This window comes from Mandrillus leucophaeus, unplaced genomic scaffold (genome assembly GCF_000951045.1).
Source record: "Mandrillus leucophaeus isolate KB7577 unplaced genomic scaffold, Mleu.le_1.0 Scaffold809, whole genome shotgun sequence".
NCBI classification, from domain to species: Eukaryota; Metazoa; Chordata; class Mammalia; order Primates; family Cercopithecidae; genus Mandrillus; species Mandrillus leucophaeus.
The window spans coordinates 730366-747307 of record NW_012108797.1 but is presented as its reverse complement, the minus strand read 5'-3'; the positions used below and the strand labels follow the sequence as shown (position 1 = coordinate 747307).

At 38.7% G+C, this 16942-nt stretch overlaps 2 protein-coding genes across 4 annotated transcripts in view; both read right to left on the bottom strand.

The window, feature by feature from the left end:
• LOC105530266 (protein BEX1) overlaps nucleotides 1-16942 on the bottom strand; it is a 270313-nt gene that overhangs the window by 216949 nt on the left and 36422 nt on the right. The window lies entirely within an intron of this gene.
• On the bottom strand, nucleotides 826-3026 carry TCEAL8 (transcription elongation factor A (SII)-like 8). 3 transcript variants are annotated; one of them, XM_011967702.1, is made up of 3 exons: nucleotides 2911-3026; nucleotides 2438-2510; nucleotides 826-1850 (listed from the first exon to the last, which is right to left on the bottom strand). In XM_011967702.1, exon 3 carries the CDS (start codon nucleotides 1810-1812, stop codon nucleotides 1459-1461), a length of 354 nt encoding a protein of 117 aa, XP_011823092.1. In that variant the 5' UTR covers nucleotides 1813-1850; nucleotides 2438-2510; nucleotides 2911-3026; the 3' UTR covers nucleotides 826-1458. The 3 variants fall into 3 exon arrangements, with proteins under 3 accessions (XP_011823092.1, XP_011823093.1, XP_011823094.1); XM_011967703.1 differs by lacking the exon at nucleotides 2438-2510; XM_011967704.1 differs by lacking the exons at nucleotides 2438-2510; nucleotides 2911-3026 and adding an exon at nucleotides 2218-2258.

Below are 16942 nucleotides of genomic sequence, written 5' to 3'. Positions count from 1 at the left end.
GTTTTTTTTTAACCACAGGTCAACAGGAGAAGAGATGGAATTAAGGGGACTGTTCCTTAAATCTGTTCCCTGCATCACTTTGTGTAATTTATATATGTTCCCCAACAGTCTTCTGAACTAGTAAAGCCTGCCCAGGAGCCTTCAGGAAGAGATCATCCCAAGAGGACAAATCCTCATTCCTTAGACTTAGAGCAAAAACTGTGATTACAACATGATGTCTTTGACTCAAACTTATACCCCAGTCCAAATCCCAAATGGAGTCATCACATCTGACTCCTGTGGAGAGGAAGGGTCTTGTGATTGAAAACAGAAGGGGTTGTTTTGCTAAGGGCTCCGAAGGACATTGTGGCCCAGGCAACCCTAGAGAAGTCCCACCTGTGTTAAGTATCACTATAAAGCAGAGAGAAGCTTTAGAAGACAGTGAGAGTTCAACCTACTGAGGACTCCAGGGAACTCGGTGGAGTTTTGGCCCTCAAGGACTGCAGTGCATCAGCAGGAGTGGGGCCAGCAGAGAGCACAGCATTCAGCAGAAGAGGCAGCAATGTTAGGCAGGCATGGCAGGACCCAAGGGAGGAGATAGGGTTCACTAGCAGAGGACTGATAGGGAAGCCCCCACCTCTGCCTACTGGACTTGTTCCTGAGTACAAGTCGCGTCATGCCAGGCCCTCCCTTAAATATTGGTGCTTCTATAGTGGGTTGGGATTCCGTACGCACGGGTGGGAACGAGATCCCACTGAGCACAACTGTTACTGCCTCATTTCTTCCCCACTGCAGCCCCGTGAAGCAAATATTTTCCCCATGAAAAGACTGAGTCTTAAACGTGTGTATCTGTAATAATTGCCAGTTTATTCCTCTGGCTAAGAGATCCAGAGGTAATTTGAGGTTTACATTTCTTTTTTATTGTTCTTTCATCAAGAGTTTAGGTGCCCCCATTGCCCTCATAAGCTGGTTGCAAATTATTTGACTCTTACTTGTAAAAAAAATCCTTAATTCTTTTTGTGTGTGAGACACGTGTTCATTAAAAAGCACATATAATATAAGCAAAAAGAATAAAAAGAAGAAAACAAATAAAATTTCACACCACACAGAAATAAGCTTGGTTAAGTTTTTGATATATGTTATATGGATGTATGTATACACACACGCACACACACAAAGTTTGGAATTTTATCCTATATGAGCTGATATTAAATATGCTGCTTTGCCATAACCTGTTATGTTTCACTTTACAACATGGAATGAACACATTCCCATGCAAATGTGTGAAAGTTTCCAATTGAAAAATAGACCTGGAAAATGGGTCAAAATCCAAAATCCAATGAGATGCTGGTACCAAGGAAACTATCTAAAACAAAATTTCATCAGATTATTAAAAGTAAAATGGAGGTCAAAGATACATCAGAAAATGCTAACAGAAAGAAAGCTGGGGCCAGATTTTAATATTAGGCAAAAATGAATTCAAGGCCTAAAGCACACAGGATAAGGACGGCTGCGTGAATGTCTTTGCTTCCAATGCATCATCACAAACTTGTTTCTTACTCTTCTTATCTCTTCCCTAAGCCTTTCAAGCTCACCTACTCCTCTTATCATTTCTTCAGGGTTCAAATGCCTAACGGGTGTGTCCTCTTTAAATCCCTGGCCAGGTTGATTCGGCTCTCCTCTGGGGTTTCCTTCTGCCTCCTGGCTTATACCTTCTTCGGAAGGTTGAGGATTTCCTTCTGCCTCCTGTGGTACATCCTCCAAAGGGCGATCTTCCTCGGCCTTTGGCATGTTCTGTGGTTTTCCCTCATTTTCTTCACAAGACTTTTGCATATTGAGTATTTTTAATTTCCTTTTTGAATAAATTAATCCTAGAAAACAAGGAAACAAAACTACTAGATTCCAGGCAAACAGACCAGCAACCAGAGTATGGGGTCCCATAGCGACTGGCCTTTTCTGACTCAGTACCCTAATTGTCAGAAGTTTTCCAACTAGAGAAAGCTGGATCCTCAGGCTCAGAACTCCCCTGACTCCACCTCCCTTCCCGCCCCCTTTAGTTCCAGCTCCATCTTTCTCCTCCTGCTCCTGCCCACCATCTTCCCAGCAGGCCCTGCTACAAGCCTCTCCTAATACTGAAATGCGAGCAGTACGGAAGCAATTAACCCTTCTCCCGCCTCTGGTTTCCAACACTCCCGCCCTTCAGACTTTCCCAAGCCCTCTCAACCTCCAGCCTCTCACCTGAGAGGGTTGGTCCAGTCTCTAGTCTCCCCTCCCAGTTCAGCGTCTCTTAAACCTCCCCCTCCCCCGCCTCATTTCCGCTGCAGGCTCGGCACCGGCCTCTGGCGCTTAATCCGGATGGGGAGAGGCTGCTGCGACCCCAGGATGTGCTTTGGTGTCACTCACACTTCCACCCCCACCCAAAGAGACCCGAAGCAATTGCACCTTTACAAAAACTGACCTGCAAGGATTCAGGGGATTTTCCCCTCTCTTCCCTCACCTCGATTTGTGTCGCGCCCAAAAAACCAAATATCCTGCAGACAGATGGGAGTGTTTGGTGAGCAGGCTAGTACCTGGATCACGGGTCCCTTTCATGATTCTAGGCCTTGTTGGTGTAAAGTTTCCCACGTCCTCATCCTCGCCCTCCTTTTATGGCAACCCCGCCCTCATCCGTGCCCACCGTTTTTCTGCAAGCAGGGAGTAGGAAAAGCAAGTTTCTTCCAAACAGTTTCTATGTCTCTCTCTCAGGACCCTTAATTAACTACCCTTCTCTCTCTCCACCCGCCATCCCCCACCAAACAGCCCCAAATTTCCTGCACAAAATGGGAGTTTGGCGGAACAGCAGTGAGGAAAGCAGTGCCGGCCCCGCTTGCTTTCTGCTCTCAGCCTCCTCGACCCCAGGGTCTCCAGGTCAGCGCCCACCTTTATACTAACCTGAAAGGATCTTGGGCACTTTTCTCCTTCTCCAGCAATAGGGAGCTGCTACAGGGAAACAGGCCCTGGACTATAAGGACTTCTGCACACGTCGACTCCTGGTCACGTGAGAGTCGCGTCATCACTGAGCTCGAGTCCCCAGTTACCCCTCCCATTAACACTGCAGCCCGCCCTCTGCGTTCCCTCCACTTGATACTGTCAATCTTTTTTTGTATTTGCCAATCAGAGACAATAAACTGTTATCTTCTCCCTGGAGTATTTATTCGCCTTTCTCAGATTACCAGGAGGATCAGTCTTTTAGGGGTAATCGATCATTTCTCCTTCTTTGGGGAATCATCTCTTTCTCCGGCTTCCAATACTCTCACCTCCCCTCCTCCAAGACCCCTACAGTCCACCATTTCCCCTGGAATCCTATCCAGCATTGAAATGGGCAAAGGTGGTAGATCGGGAAGCGGGGCTGAAAAAGAATCTAAGGTTGAAAGTGGAGGATTTGACTAGTCCTTTTGAATAGTTTTCTGTTGTGTTCTATGTTTTCAGCGATCAGCGTACTTTTAAAAATGGTATCAGAAAACGAATGCCTCATAAGCAATATGTAACACTTAATATGGAGGATAAATTAGTTATATCAATGTGTAAGACTTTGGAAAAGTTTTCTAATGGATGGAAATGAAATGACAGTATTCACAACATATTGATGTGTTAGAATTTTTTAAAATCTTACCAAACGGCACTTAAAAAATTGACTCCCAAATTAATGTGTGGAAGGAGGCCCAGTTTTCTCTTGTTGGCAATTTTGTATAGGTAATCTACTACTCTTTCTATTTCTGGCAGAACTCAAGTTATCAAGTGTTCGATGTCTGATCTTTTTCATTGATGGTGGCATCCACTAAGGTTTCACTTGGAGACTTCAGGCAGACTTCCTCCCCATTTCCCCTGTAGGATTCAGTATCTTGTTAATCAGATAAGTCCACAGAAAAGCTTGCTTTCCACCGAGTAAACTTCTTTTGGAACTCAAAGAAAAATGTTTCTTGGAAAACATTTTGTTGTTGGGAAATAACTCATATATTCATGAAACACTCAGAAAAGAAAGAGTTCCCTGTATCTCACCATCAGGCATGAGGCTTCTTTGCGTGGCATTTTCATTCATTCATGGCACTCTTGAGATAGTCTGGTATCATCCACTGTGTCCCATTAAAAGAACTATTGACATGCATAATTGTTATGATTAGAAAGCAAAGAGAACAACATTGCTGTAAAAACTAATATTAAACAGGAAACTGATATCCCTGTAACTCAGAATCCACTGGTACTTGGAAGGATGGTGGTGCCTGGAGTGGCATTCTGGCCAATGGAGCCAGCTGGAGAGTCAGAAGAAGGCAGAGGGGGTCTTTTGTCTAGGGTGGTCACAGCAGGATACCTCAGTCAACAATAACACCCACCAGAGAAGAGAAAGGAAGGGTTGGAAAAAATAAATATTTTTTGGACTTAATGATTCATAGTTGAAGCATGACAAATTTCTTCCACATTTGAGGGATAAATGTTCTATTGTTTGAGAGAGAGCTTTTTCATATAAATATAACTAGCAAATTATAAAGATTTAATCATTACCTATCACCAAATGTTTCCACTCTTTTAAATGTAACCAATTCAGTGAGGAACAACTCTGATCTTTTAAAAGAAAAATTATTAGCAGCAAAATGGACTTTGTGTGTGTGTACACTTCTATGAAGTTTAACCAATGTATGGATTTGTTTGACCACCACTGCAATCAGATCACAGTTCAATCACCCCCAGAAACTGCTGCATGCTGTCTCTCGTAGTCCTAGTTTACTGCCTTCCCTAAACTCTGGCAACCACTAATATATTCCCCATTACTATACTTTTGTCTTATTCAGAATATTATGTAAATGATTTCATTTTCAAATTTCTGTGCACTGGCTTCTTTTGGGATTGGCTTCTTTCACTCAGCATAATGCCCTGGACATTCATTTAAGTTGTTGCATGTATCAATAGTTTATTCTTCTCTTTCTGCTGAGTAGTATTCTGTTATTTAGCTAGTCCACAGTTTGCTTATTCATTCACCTGCTGAAGGACATTTGAGTTGTACCCAGCTCTAAGCAATTATGAAAAGAACTGCTATAAACATCCATGTACAGATTTAGGCCCTTATTGCTTCACTTCTGGACTTCCTGCCTCCAGTGCCTCCCTTTCTCGCTTTAATCCACCTTACGCATTACCTTGTCCCTGCTTTCAATGGTCATTCTCCTGCTCAGTGACCCTGGATGGTAACCCCACCACTCACCACATAAATCCTACACTCCTTATCTTGACATTCAGCCTCCATCAGAATTGAGCCTCGGGACATGTTTCTAGCCTCATCATCTCCTTCTCTGCCCCATTCAAAATAAACCCTTACTTCAGTGTCTACAGAAACAGCGAGATCAAATTAAAAATTTTAAAAATAATAGTATTAAACCCTTAGTCACTGTGCCCAAGCATGCCTTATACTTTTCTCTTTGTCATTGTTTGCCATTTTCTTCTTCCTGATTGCCCTCCTCTTCCTCCTAGATCCTGGTCCTGCTCGTTCTTAGAGGCCAAGACCTGATCATCCAGCCTCTGAAGCTGGAAGTGATCTCTCCCTCCTCTGTCATTGCTGCACATGAGATCTGCACCTTTCGTGTAACCCTTAACAAAGGTTACCTTGGCCGGGCGCGGTGGCTCACGCCTGTAATCCCAGCACTTTAGGAGGCCGAGGTGGGCGGATCACGAGGTCAGGAGATCGAGACCATCCTGGCTAACACGGTGAAACCCCGTCTCTACTAAAATACAAAAAATTAGCCGGGCGCGGTGGCGGGCGCCTGTAGTCCCAGCTACTCGGGAGGCTGAGCCAGGAGAATGGCGCGAACCCGGGAGGCGGAGCTTGCAGTGAGCCGAGATGGTGCCACTGCACTCCAGCCTGGGCGACAGAGTGAAGACTCTGCCTCAAAAAAAGAAAAAACAAAACAAAACAAAAAAAAACAAAAAAAAAACAACAAAGGTTACCTTGTACCTTTCCGTGTGTGTGTGTGTGTGTGTGTGTGTGTGTGTGTGTTGAGAGTGGAGGGTATCTAACCAGAAAGATGGTCAGCTGTGAGTTGAGGGTAGGGAGCAAGCATCAGGTTCCAGCTATTATGCTTCTTTGGTGGTTCTAGTACTGTTAAACAGTGGGTCTCTCAGGCATCTCAGGGTCTCAGAAAGAGCTATTTGCCATTTGGCTCACAGACAAACTTCATTTTGCCTGCACAAAATTGAAGCAGAAGTTTTATTGTACTCTCCTTTACTTATTCTGCTTTACACATAGCCACAGCAATACTAATACCATGTTTATGGAGCTATTGGCAAAGGTTATTGACCTTATCTTCCTAAATACTCACAGTAGAGATTAGTTAGCTCACTGGTACACACCTGACAAAGAGTCAGGTGATACAGGCCTTCACCTTCATCCTTGTTCCTGCGCAATTTCAGTGTGTCAATATAACACTCAGCTGCCTTTGAAATTAAGTCAGTCAGAGTAGATTTTAAATATAAGTAAATTTTTGAAAATAGCGTTCTACTGAAGTAAAAACTGTATCTTTTTAAAAAGGAAAGAAAAAGGTGTACACATTAATTTTAACAATAAGGGTATGAGTTCTGGAGAGTAGAAACCCTGGGCCTCTGAGCCAATCAATGTCCTGTTTTTGTGCACCAAGAGAGCACTAGAAATAGTTCCAAAGTCCAAAGTCCTCCAGGTTATGTGAGAGGAGGAGAAAGCAGTCAGCATTTTACCATTCGAGTATCCAGAAAGCTCTTATATAAGACCATAGTATCCAGAATAGTGTTTTCTATGTTCTTTCCATAGTCTTGCGTTCTGATACTCTATATTTACCAACTCCTCCTGCATATTTTTTTTCATTGCTGTTTCAAGGCTCATCCCATAGAACTTGAGCTGACCATTCTTATCTATCACTTCTTTAGCATGATCTGTACGGCTTGAAAGTATCACTCCTTACATGGCAAAATCTTCCCCAGATCCAAAGCTTTAGCTACCAGATCCTAAAGTGTGCACTCCAGCAGCCTCCATCTGAGATGATTTGCCCCTTCAGAATGAAAGCAGATTCAGTACATTCCATCACTTTGCACAACCAAGGGTAGCCATGTTTTGGTGCAACTGGTACACACAGAGCCTGGGTTTATTTCTACTTAGATTGTGCTCCAGAAAGAAGAAATTCTTCTGCCATCCCCCATCACCACATTCCCTGACATAATGGTATGTTTTTCAAGTTTGGCAACAATACATTTCACAAATTCTGCAAAATATTCCAGAAAAGTCATTGGCCACATTTAGGTAAGTAAATATAACTTGAAGCACAGCTTGTATGATACTTATGATCTTTTCCACATGATTCTGCACACTGCCTGAACTCACAGCTAAATGCTGCATACATTGTAGATGATTGTGGCAAGAAGTTTCTAGTTATCCAGATCATAATGCTTATGAATTGCTATGAACCTAAAGTGCTGTGTTGTAACTACTACCATTTCAAATATCCCTGAGTGGGTTTGCTTACACTTATTTTTCTGAGACAGATTTTCACTCTGTTGCCCAAGCTGGAATGCAGTGGCACAACAACTCGCTGCAGCCTTAACCTGCTGGGCTCAAGCCATCCTCACGCTCGGCCTCCCGAAGTGCTGGAATCACAGGCCTGACCATCATGCCTGACTGCTTAGACTTTTAATATGTAACAGCATGCTCAGGATTCACCTCAGCAAGATTTTTGAGACTGCTTTTCTTAAGCCTTGAGGTCTGCATCTATGTAGAGGATCATGCTGGGTTGGTGGAAAAGCACATCTCAGCTGGCCAGGCAACTCTTTCCTGTGGCAGAAGCACAGTTGTGGGGGAGAGTGTGCTGTTGCTGCAGATCAGGTGCTTCTAAAAATTCAATTTGTAATGCAAAGAAAGCTTTGCTGACCTCTTGATTCTGCATTAGTTGTCAGTGCCACATGACTCTTTAGACCCCGTATTTACCCATCCTAATACTTCCACCCTGTTTTGTTGACTTTCTACTGTGTATCCCTCACTAGTCTCGAAGTGCCACAGGGACAAAAACTATATCTGGTTCAACTTTGTAAACCATTCCAATATGGAAATGTCAAGTTGGTGGAAAAAATTAAAATTTCCATTAATATGGGAATTGTTAAATAAATTATAGTGTGGAAATTTTTCAGATATAAAAAGGAGTAAAATTACGCACATGTAGTGACATGAAATTTTATTAAAGCTGTATTTTTTAGTGAAAAAAGTGACAGAACACTATTTAGAGAATAGTTCCATGCATATATACATATAACACATACATATATATGTATGCAGCTAGTTTAGTAAGTAGTTCCAATTTTTGATATAAGTATGGAATTGTTTCATTTTTTCTAGAAATTGCTGTCAATTGTGATCTGTCAACCCCCCCTTTCTCACTAGATAATAAGTTTCTTTAATGACGTGTTCATGTTCACTTATTTCCTCAACTATTAGGTCACTTTCTTTCATTTAGAGTTTTATTTTGAGTTCTTAAGATTCAGTCTGTACCAAAGGCACCCAAAGAGAAGGAAAAAAAGTCTGGTCTGTTTTTTGAACTTTTCGTTTTGAAATAACTTTAGCTATAAGGAATGCCGCAATTTCCATATACCTTACACCCAACTTTGCCTAGTAATTATGGTACATTTATAAAAACTAAGAAGTTACCTTTTGTGCACTGCTATTAAATAAAAACGATTTATTCACCAGGTTTTCTACTAATGTCCTTTTTCTGTTCCAGGATTCAATTCAGGAAACAATGTTGCATTTAACTAACATGTCTATTTAGTCTACCCTGTGTGCCAGTTTCTTAGTCTTTCCTTGTTTTTCATTACCTTGACACATTTTAAGAGTCAGGTGTTTTGTAAAATGTTCCTCAGTTTGGGTTTTCTGATATTTTCTTATGATTAGATTGGGATTTTTGATTTTGAGAAAGAATACTACAGAGGTAAAGTGCCCTTTTCATCTAATGTCAGGATTATATGATATTAGAACGAATTATCACTGGTGATGTTAACTTTGATCATTTGGTTAAGGTTCTCTTCTGGGTTTCTCCACTTGTAAAGTTACTACTTTTCCCTTTTCATACTCTTATTTGTACTCTTATTTGTTAGAAGCTAGTTTCTAAATGTAACCCATACTAAAAAGGTGGGGAATTAAACTCTACCTCCTGGAGAGAGGAGTGTCAATGAATTTGTGAATACATGCTTGAAAACAACTACAGTAATCAATAAATATTTGGGGGCAGATAATTTAAGACTACGCAAATATACTGTGAATTTTTCCTGCAGCAATTACTACTATGATGTGCTGATGGTGATTTTTAAAAAATATCCCTCATTCCTTTTACATTTAATATTTCAAATTACCCTGTAAGAAGACTTTCCCATTCTCCCCTGCCCCATTTATTTATTGATACAATTATTTCTTTCTGTCAGTATGACTCACGGATTTGTAAAAATTCTTTGGGCTGTAATCCAATACTATCATTTGTTATTGCTATTGCTGTTCAAATTGTTTGAGCCTTGGCCATTGGGAGCTCTTTCAGGTGGGCTTTCTTTCATCCTTTTTCTGTCTCCTTGCTTTCTGGCACTACAAGATGTACCAGATTCATCTTTTATCTTCCTTTTCCCAGCCCCATCATCAGCCATTTATCCAGGGAGTCTTCGTTACTTTAATTGGATAATCATATTTAGTAATTAAGATCTGGGCATTGATTGTGCTGGTTACTATTGGGGTGTCATTGATTCTAGGACTTCTCAGTTGATAGAACAAGTAGATACATGTGTATATGTATATTGAACTGTTTATACACTATACTTGCACATATATTAACTATATATACACATATATAAGCTCATACTGACACATTGACTCTAATCCATTACCACAAGTATTCATTTAGCTTTCTCATCTCTTGCTTATTTTCACCTTCTATCTCTGGCAGTGAGAAACCTGGTTCTTCTTGTCTATCATTTATTTACTTATTTAATTCTAGTGTATAAAGTAGTTTAAAATGGCTATCATGTACCCCATGAGAAATAAAATTCCCAACCAGAATACAACATTATGTACAGTTTTTTCTTGAGCTTTACAGTATGCAGTCAAAACAGTGGTTTCCAAAGCAAATTAGGTCAGCTCCTTTTTCCCACACCCTTTTTAGTGAAGTTATGTCATACATCTGTGATACAGTGAGATTCATGTGCCACAGTATGCTTTCCATTTTGGGTTCCCCCTACATTTTTAATTGACATAAAGCGAAAGTCACCTTTCATGTTTTCGAGGTTCTGTGGAATTCAACACATTCACAAAATCGTGCATCTACCACCATAGTATCTATACAGAAGAGTTTTAGTATCCTGAAATCTCCTTTGTGTGGTGCTTTTGTAGTCAACCCATCTTCCCATCTCTACCCCTGACAGCCTCTGTTTTGCATCCCTATAAATTAGCCTTTTCATAATGTCATGTAAATGAAATTGTACAATAAACATCCTTTTGAATCTGGCTTCTTTCACTTAGCAACATACATTTGAGATGCATATTTGAATCAGTAGTTTGTTCCTCTTAATTATTGAATAGTGTTCCATTGTACAGATATACCACAATTTGTTTATATTTTCACCAGCTATAGAACACCTGGGATATTTCCAGTTTGGAGAAATTATGAATAAAGCTGCTATGAACATTTCGGTACAGGTTTTTGTATGAACATACATTTTAATTTCACTTGGGTAAATACCTTGAAGTGGCATTGCTGGATTGTATGGCAATTGTATGTATAACTTTATAACAAATTGTCAAAATGATCTTTAAACTGGCTGTAACATTTTGCATTGAATGAGAATTTCTTTTGTTCCACAGCCTCACTAGAATTTGTTATTTTTTCATTTGAGGATTTTTATTTGTTTGTTCACTTTTTACCATCCTAAGTGTACAGTAGTATCTGTCTGTGTTTTTAATATGTATTTCCCTCATTACTCACGATGCTAAGCATCTTTTCACCTGCATATTTGTTGTCTGAATATATACTTTAATGAAGTCTCTGTTCATATCTTTACTTCCCATACCCTTTTTTGGGGTTTGCTTTTCTTTTATTTCGTTTTAAGAGTCATTTATTTCTTCTGGATAAAAATCTTTTATCAGATATGTGATGTGCAAATATTTTCTTCTAGTGGGTGGCTTGTATTTTCACTATCATAACAGTGTCTTTCATGGAGCAAAAGTTCTTAATTTTTATGATATCCAGTTTTTAAAGTTGTTAGCTTTTGGTATTATATCCAAAAACTCATCACCACACCTAAGATCATATAGATTTTCTCCAATATTTTCTTCTAGACATGTTATAATTTTACATTTTACATTTAGGTCTTTGATATATTTGATTTAATTTTTGTGCAAGATATTATGTATGAGATAAGGTTTTTGTTTTTGTTTTTGCAGATAGATGTTTAGTTGTTTCAGTGTCATTTGTTGAAAAGACAATTCTTTCTTCATTGAATTACCCTTGTGCATTTGTCAAATATTAGTAGAATGTATTTGTGTGGGTTTATTTCTGAGCTGTCTTGTTTCATTGACCCATGTACCTATTATTTTTCTGTTACCAAACCATCTTGCTTAATGTAGCTTTATAGAAAGTATTGAAATTGGTTAGTGTGTATCCTCCAATTTTGTCCTTCTTTTTCTGTATGTTTTGGTTATTCTATTTCCTTTGACATTTCATTTCAATTTTGCAGCTAACTTATTGATATCTACAAAAATGCTTGCTCTAATCCCATTACTGGGTATATACCCAAAGGAATATAAATCATTCTACTATAACGACACATGCACACGTATGTTCATTGCAGCACTATTTACAATAGCAAATACATGGAACCAACCCAACTACTCATCAATGATAGACTGGATAAATAAAATGTGACACATACACACCAGGGAATACTGTACAGCCATAAAAAAGAATGAAACCATGTCCTTTGCAGGGACATGGATGAAGCTGGAAGCCATCATCCTCAGCAAACTAACACAGGAACAGAAAACCAAACACCACATGTTCTCACTCATAAGTGGGAGTCGAACAATTAGAACACATGGACACAGGGAGGGGAACAACACACACTGGGGCCAATTGTAGGGTGGGGGCAAGGGGAGGGAGAGCATTAGGGCAAATAGTAACGCATGCAGGGCTTAAAACCTAAATGACATATGTTGACAGGTGATGCAGACCACCATGGCACGTGTATACCTATGTAACAAACCTGCACCTTCTGCACATGTATCCCGGAATTTAAAGTAAACTAAACTAAAATAAATAAATAATTAATTTTAAAAAATGCTTGCTCTGATTTTCATTGGGATATACACCAAATTGAGAAGCACTGACTTCTTAATAATGCTGACTCCTCCAATCTATAAACACAGAATGTTTCCCTCTTAAAATGTCTTCTTTAATTTCTTTTTATCAGTGTTTTATTGTTTTCAGTAAATAGGTCCTGCACACACTTAGTTAGATTTACACCTAAGTGATCCATTTTTTGGTGCTATTGTAAATGGCATTTAAAAATTTTAAATTCTAATTTTTCATTTTTTGTATATAGGGATAAAATTGACAGGTTGACCTCATATCCTGTAACCTTGCTAAACTCACCTAAGAGTTCTAGAATTTTTCAAGAATTCTTTAGGATTTTCTACATAGATAATCATGTTGTCTGTGAACCAGGTTTTATTTCTTCTTTTCCCATTTGTATGTTTTTTATTTGTTTTTTCTTGCCTTACTTCATGGACTGGAACTTAGATTACTGTACTAAATAAAAGTAGTGGGAAATTTTAAAAAATCCAGATGGGAAAGAAAGAAGAAAAATGATGTCTGTTTGGAAATTATATGGTCTTGTATATAGATAATAATAAGGAATACACTAAATTTATTGATCTATAGATTCAATGCAATCCCTATCAGAATCCCAACTGGAATTTTTTTAAAAGAATTTGACAAGCTAATTCTAAAATTCACATGCCATTGCAAGGAACCCTGAATATCAGAAAGTTTTCAAAATAAACAAAACAAGAAGAAACAAAGCAGCAAAGTTGGAAGAGTTACACTTCTGATTTCAAACTTACTACAAAGCACAACAATCAAGACAATGCAGTACTGGCATAAGGATGGACACTTAGATCAGTGGAATAGAATGTAACCTGTAGATCAATGGAAAGTATTAGTATTTTAAAAATATTAAGTCTTCCCATCCTTAAACATAAGTTGCCTTTCCTTTTATTTAGATCTTTAATTTCTTTCAACAGTGCTTTGTAGTTTTCAAGTTACAAATTTTGCACTTCTTTTATGAATTTCATACCTAAATATTTTTTTTTTTGATGCTATGGTAAATTGAATTGTATTCTTAATTGCATTTTCAGTCCAATTATTGATTCCATATACAAACACAATTGGTTTCTGTGTGTTGATTTTGTATGCTACAACATGCTAAACTTGTATATTAATTTTAATAGTTTATTAGTTTATTCCTTACTGTTTTCTAAATATTAATACAAGATCATGTCATCTCCAAATAGAAATGTTTTCATCTTCTTTTCCTATCTGAATGCTTTTTCTTTCCATTTCTTGCTTGATTGCCCTGTCTAGAACCTCCAGTATGATGTTGAATAGTCATAAGAGCAGATATTCTTGTCTTTTTCCATGTTTTAGGGGGAAGCATCCAATGTTTCACCACTAAGTATGATATTAGCAGTGGAATTTTTGTAGATGCCCTTAATCAAGTTGAGAAACTTTTCTTCTATTCATAATTTGTTGCATGGTTGTTGCAATTATGAGAGGGTGTTGGATTTTGTTGAACTATTTTCTGCATTTTTGGAGAACAGGGTGGATTGTTTTTATTCTATTGATATAGTTAGCTTACAGTATTTTTTCAGTGTTCAAATTTTATTTTTAATCTTGTGATTAGTTGTTCTTTTCATTATTGAAAGTAGAATATTGAACTCTCCAATTATTGTGGATAAATTGTCTATTTTTTTCTGTAAATTCTGTCACTTTTTGCTTCATTCATTTTGGGGCCCAGTTGCTAATTGCATATATGTGTAATACTCTTGCATCTTGTGATAGATTGCATCGTATTTCTGATTAAATACATCTTATCACCATAAAATATCACTCTTTATCTCTAGTAATATTTTTTATTTTAAATTCCATTTTGTCAGATAATAGTATATCTACTCCAGCTTTATTTTTGTTGTTTACAGTATATATGTATATATGTGTGCGTATATGTATATGTGTGTGTGTGTGTTTATATATCCTTTTACTTTCAACCTATTTGTGTCTTTGAATCTAAAGTGTGTCTTCTGTAGACAGCATATTGTTGGATCTTTTTAAAAATCCAGTCTGACAATCTCTGCCTCTTGTTTGAATTGTTTAATCCTTCACATTTAATGTTATTATTGATATAATTGGATTTATGTCTGCCAACTTACCTTTTGTCTGTCGTATGTCTTCTGTCTTTCTTGTTTCTCTTTTGCTTTTTTCCTGCTTTTCTCTTGCATTAAGTGAATATGTTTTGAGGAAGCATTTTAACTTCTTTAATAATGTTTTCATTATATTTTTGGAATTTTTTTTAGTGGCTTCCCTAGGATTTGGCATATATATATTAACTTATCAGAATCTACTTCAGATTGATACTAATTAACTCTAGTGATATATAGAAACCTCACTTCTATATAGCTCTATTCCCGTTTCCCACTTTTTGTGGTATTATTCTTTTCATATTATGTCTATGAATGTTATAATGTATAAATATTATAAATACAACCATTGTCATCATTATTACTTTATATAATTTCGTCTTGCATGGAAGATGAAAAAAGAAAAGAAAGCAAGTATGTATTTATAGAATATATTTTCCCCCACACTTCTGCTGTGTAAAGCCTCTTACATCACTCTTCATAGGGCACAGCCTTAAGTCTGTACACAGTCAATCTGGGTATTTGCAATTCTGTCTTTCATCATCTCTTTCCCTGGATACACCTGGCTGTTGAGCTACACTAATTGCTGGTTGATTGCTCTATTGTTTTTGACAATGCACTAGGGCATAGAATGCTCCACAGGTTCATGGTATTAAATTTGCTCTTCTTTGCAGAGATAGCTTTTCTTTTTTTATTATTTTTTAATTTTAAACAGAGTCTTGCTCCGTCACCCGGGCTGGAGTGCAATGGTGCAATTTCGGCTCACTGCAACCTCTGCCTCTCGGGTTCAAGCGATTCTCGTGCCTCAGCCTTCCCTGTAGCTGGGATTACAGGTGTGTGCCACCACGCCCGGATAATTTTTGTATTTTTAGTAGAGACAGGGTTTAGCTATATTGGCCAGGCTGGTCTTGAACTCCTGGCCTCAAGTGACCTGCCCGCCTCGGCCTCCCAAAGTGCTGGGATTACAGGCATAAGCCACCGTATCCGGCCTGCAGAGGTAGTTTTTGAGGTGAGTGTTCGAGATCTGCTTTGACCCCAAGAGCACTCTACTTAGCTGTGTCTTTCCCTGGTTCTCTCTGGTCAACTAGCTGGTCTAACACTTAGCTTGCATCTCTCATGAATCTACCGACTTCCCCTTAATTGCTTTTCACTACATCCTCCATTTTTATAGCACCTTAGCCTTCAGTTTCTCCATACTGAGTGACAAATGAAATCAGTTCCTTTGGAAAGAGATTTAGAGCTCTGAGTTTTAAAGTATGACTCCCTGGCCAAAAACTCTTACACAAGGCTCTGGAGCTGGGGATGGGAATGGTGGCACAATTCTCTCTGAATAGAACTTCTGCTTTAGGATCTGGGCACTTGACTGTGAGTGGGCATTACCTTCATGTCTTCTTAGCTTGCCCCTCCCAGGCAATTTGTGCCCCAGTGTTCTCAGCACGTTATGCTAGAAGTAAAGCCACCTTCTAATGAGTGGGGCCTGGGCAGAAGGAAGCCCTCACCTCTCAGCTGCACTCTTCCAGGATTTAGCTTCTGCAACAGATAGCTCAAGGCAGGATGAGAACTTATGTCTGTCTGGGAAAAATAGCGTGACCGTCCAAGTGTGAGCTGGTGGGAGAGAGTGAGACCTGTGTTTTTGGCTGTACCCTTCTGGAGTGTTTTCATCATGCTGAATTGGAAGTGAGAAGACAAGAAGAGAATCTTGGTTCAAATGCCACAGATTTCGTTGTTCTTATTAAGTTTGGTGGATATTCTTGAAGAAATGTTTCTTTATTTGCCCTTAGGACCATTTCCAAAGAGTTTAAATAGTTATATTCTTTCACCAGTTTCACTGAGGAGTATATCCTCAGACCTCATGTTGCCATGGCAGTGGATCATCAATCATAGTTATTTTAAATTATTGGTCTTATTGTTCCAAAATCTGTGTCATATCTGATTCTAGTTCTGGAGATTAATTTGTTTGTTGAGAATGTTTTATTTTCTTGTCTTTTTGTATGTTTCATAATTTTTACTTGAAAGCTGGGTTATGTATAAGGTAGTAATAACCTAGGTAAATAGATTTTATGCTTGGGTATGCCTATATCTTTCCTTCTGCTATGTTTTAGGTGAAAGATTTGCTTAAATCTACTCAGAAGTTGGGCTGAGTTTGACAGTTTGTTTCCCATATATATCTAGTTCTTTCCACCTGGCTTTGCATTTTCCCTTTCTACTGCTCCCTAGGAAGGATATGTCCCTTGCTGTCATTCACTATATTTTTACTCAATATTTGTTAGCATGGTTCTGGGGAGCAGAAAGGGCATTCTCTGATGTTCTGATCATGTCTTCATCTTTGGTAAGCACTGAGAGCCTGAGTTTTGGTGGTGTAGACTTCACATGTGTTCATGCCTCTCTTCCACATGTAATGCTGGACCTAGCACACATGCCTGCACCCTCCCCTTCATATAGCTTTTGTTTTCCTGTTTGCTTTCCTCAGCT

What these genes read in the sequence shown, in the direction of transcription:
- TCEAL8 (XM_011967702.1), bottom strand. Translation starts at nt 1,812, where the DNA reads ATGCAAAAGTCTTGTGAAGAAAATGAGGGAAAACCACAGAACATGCCA.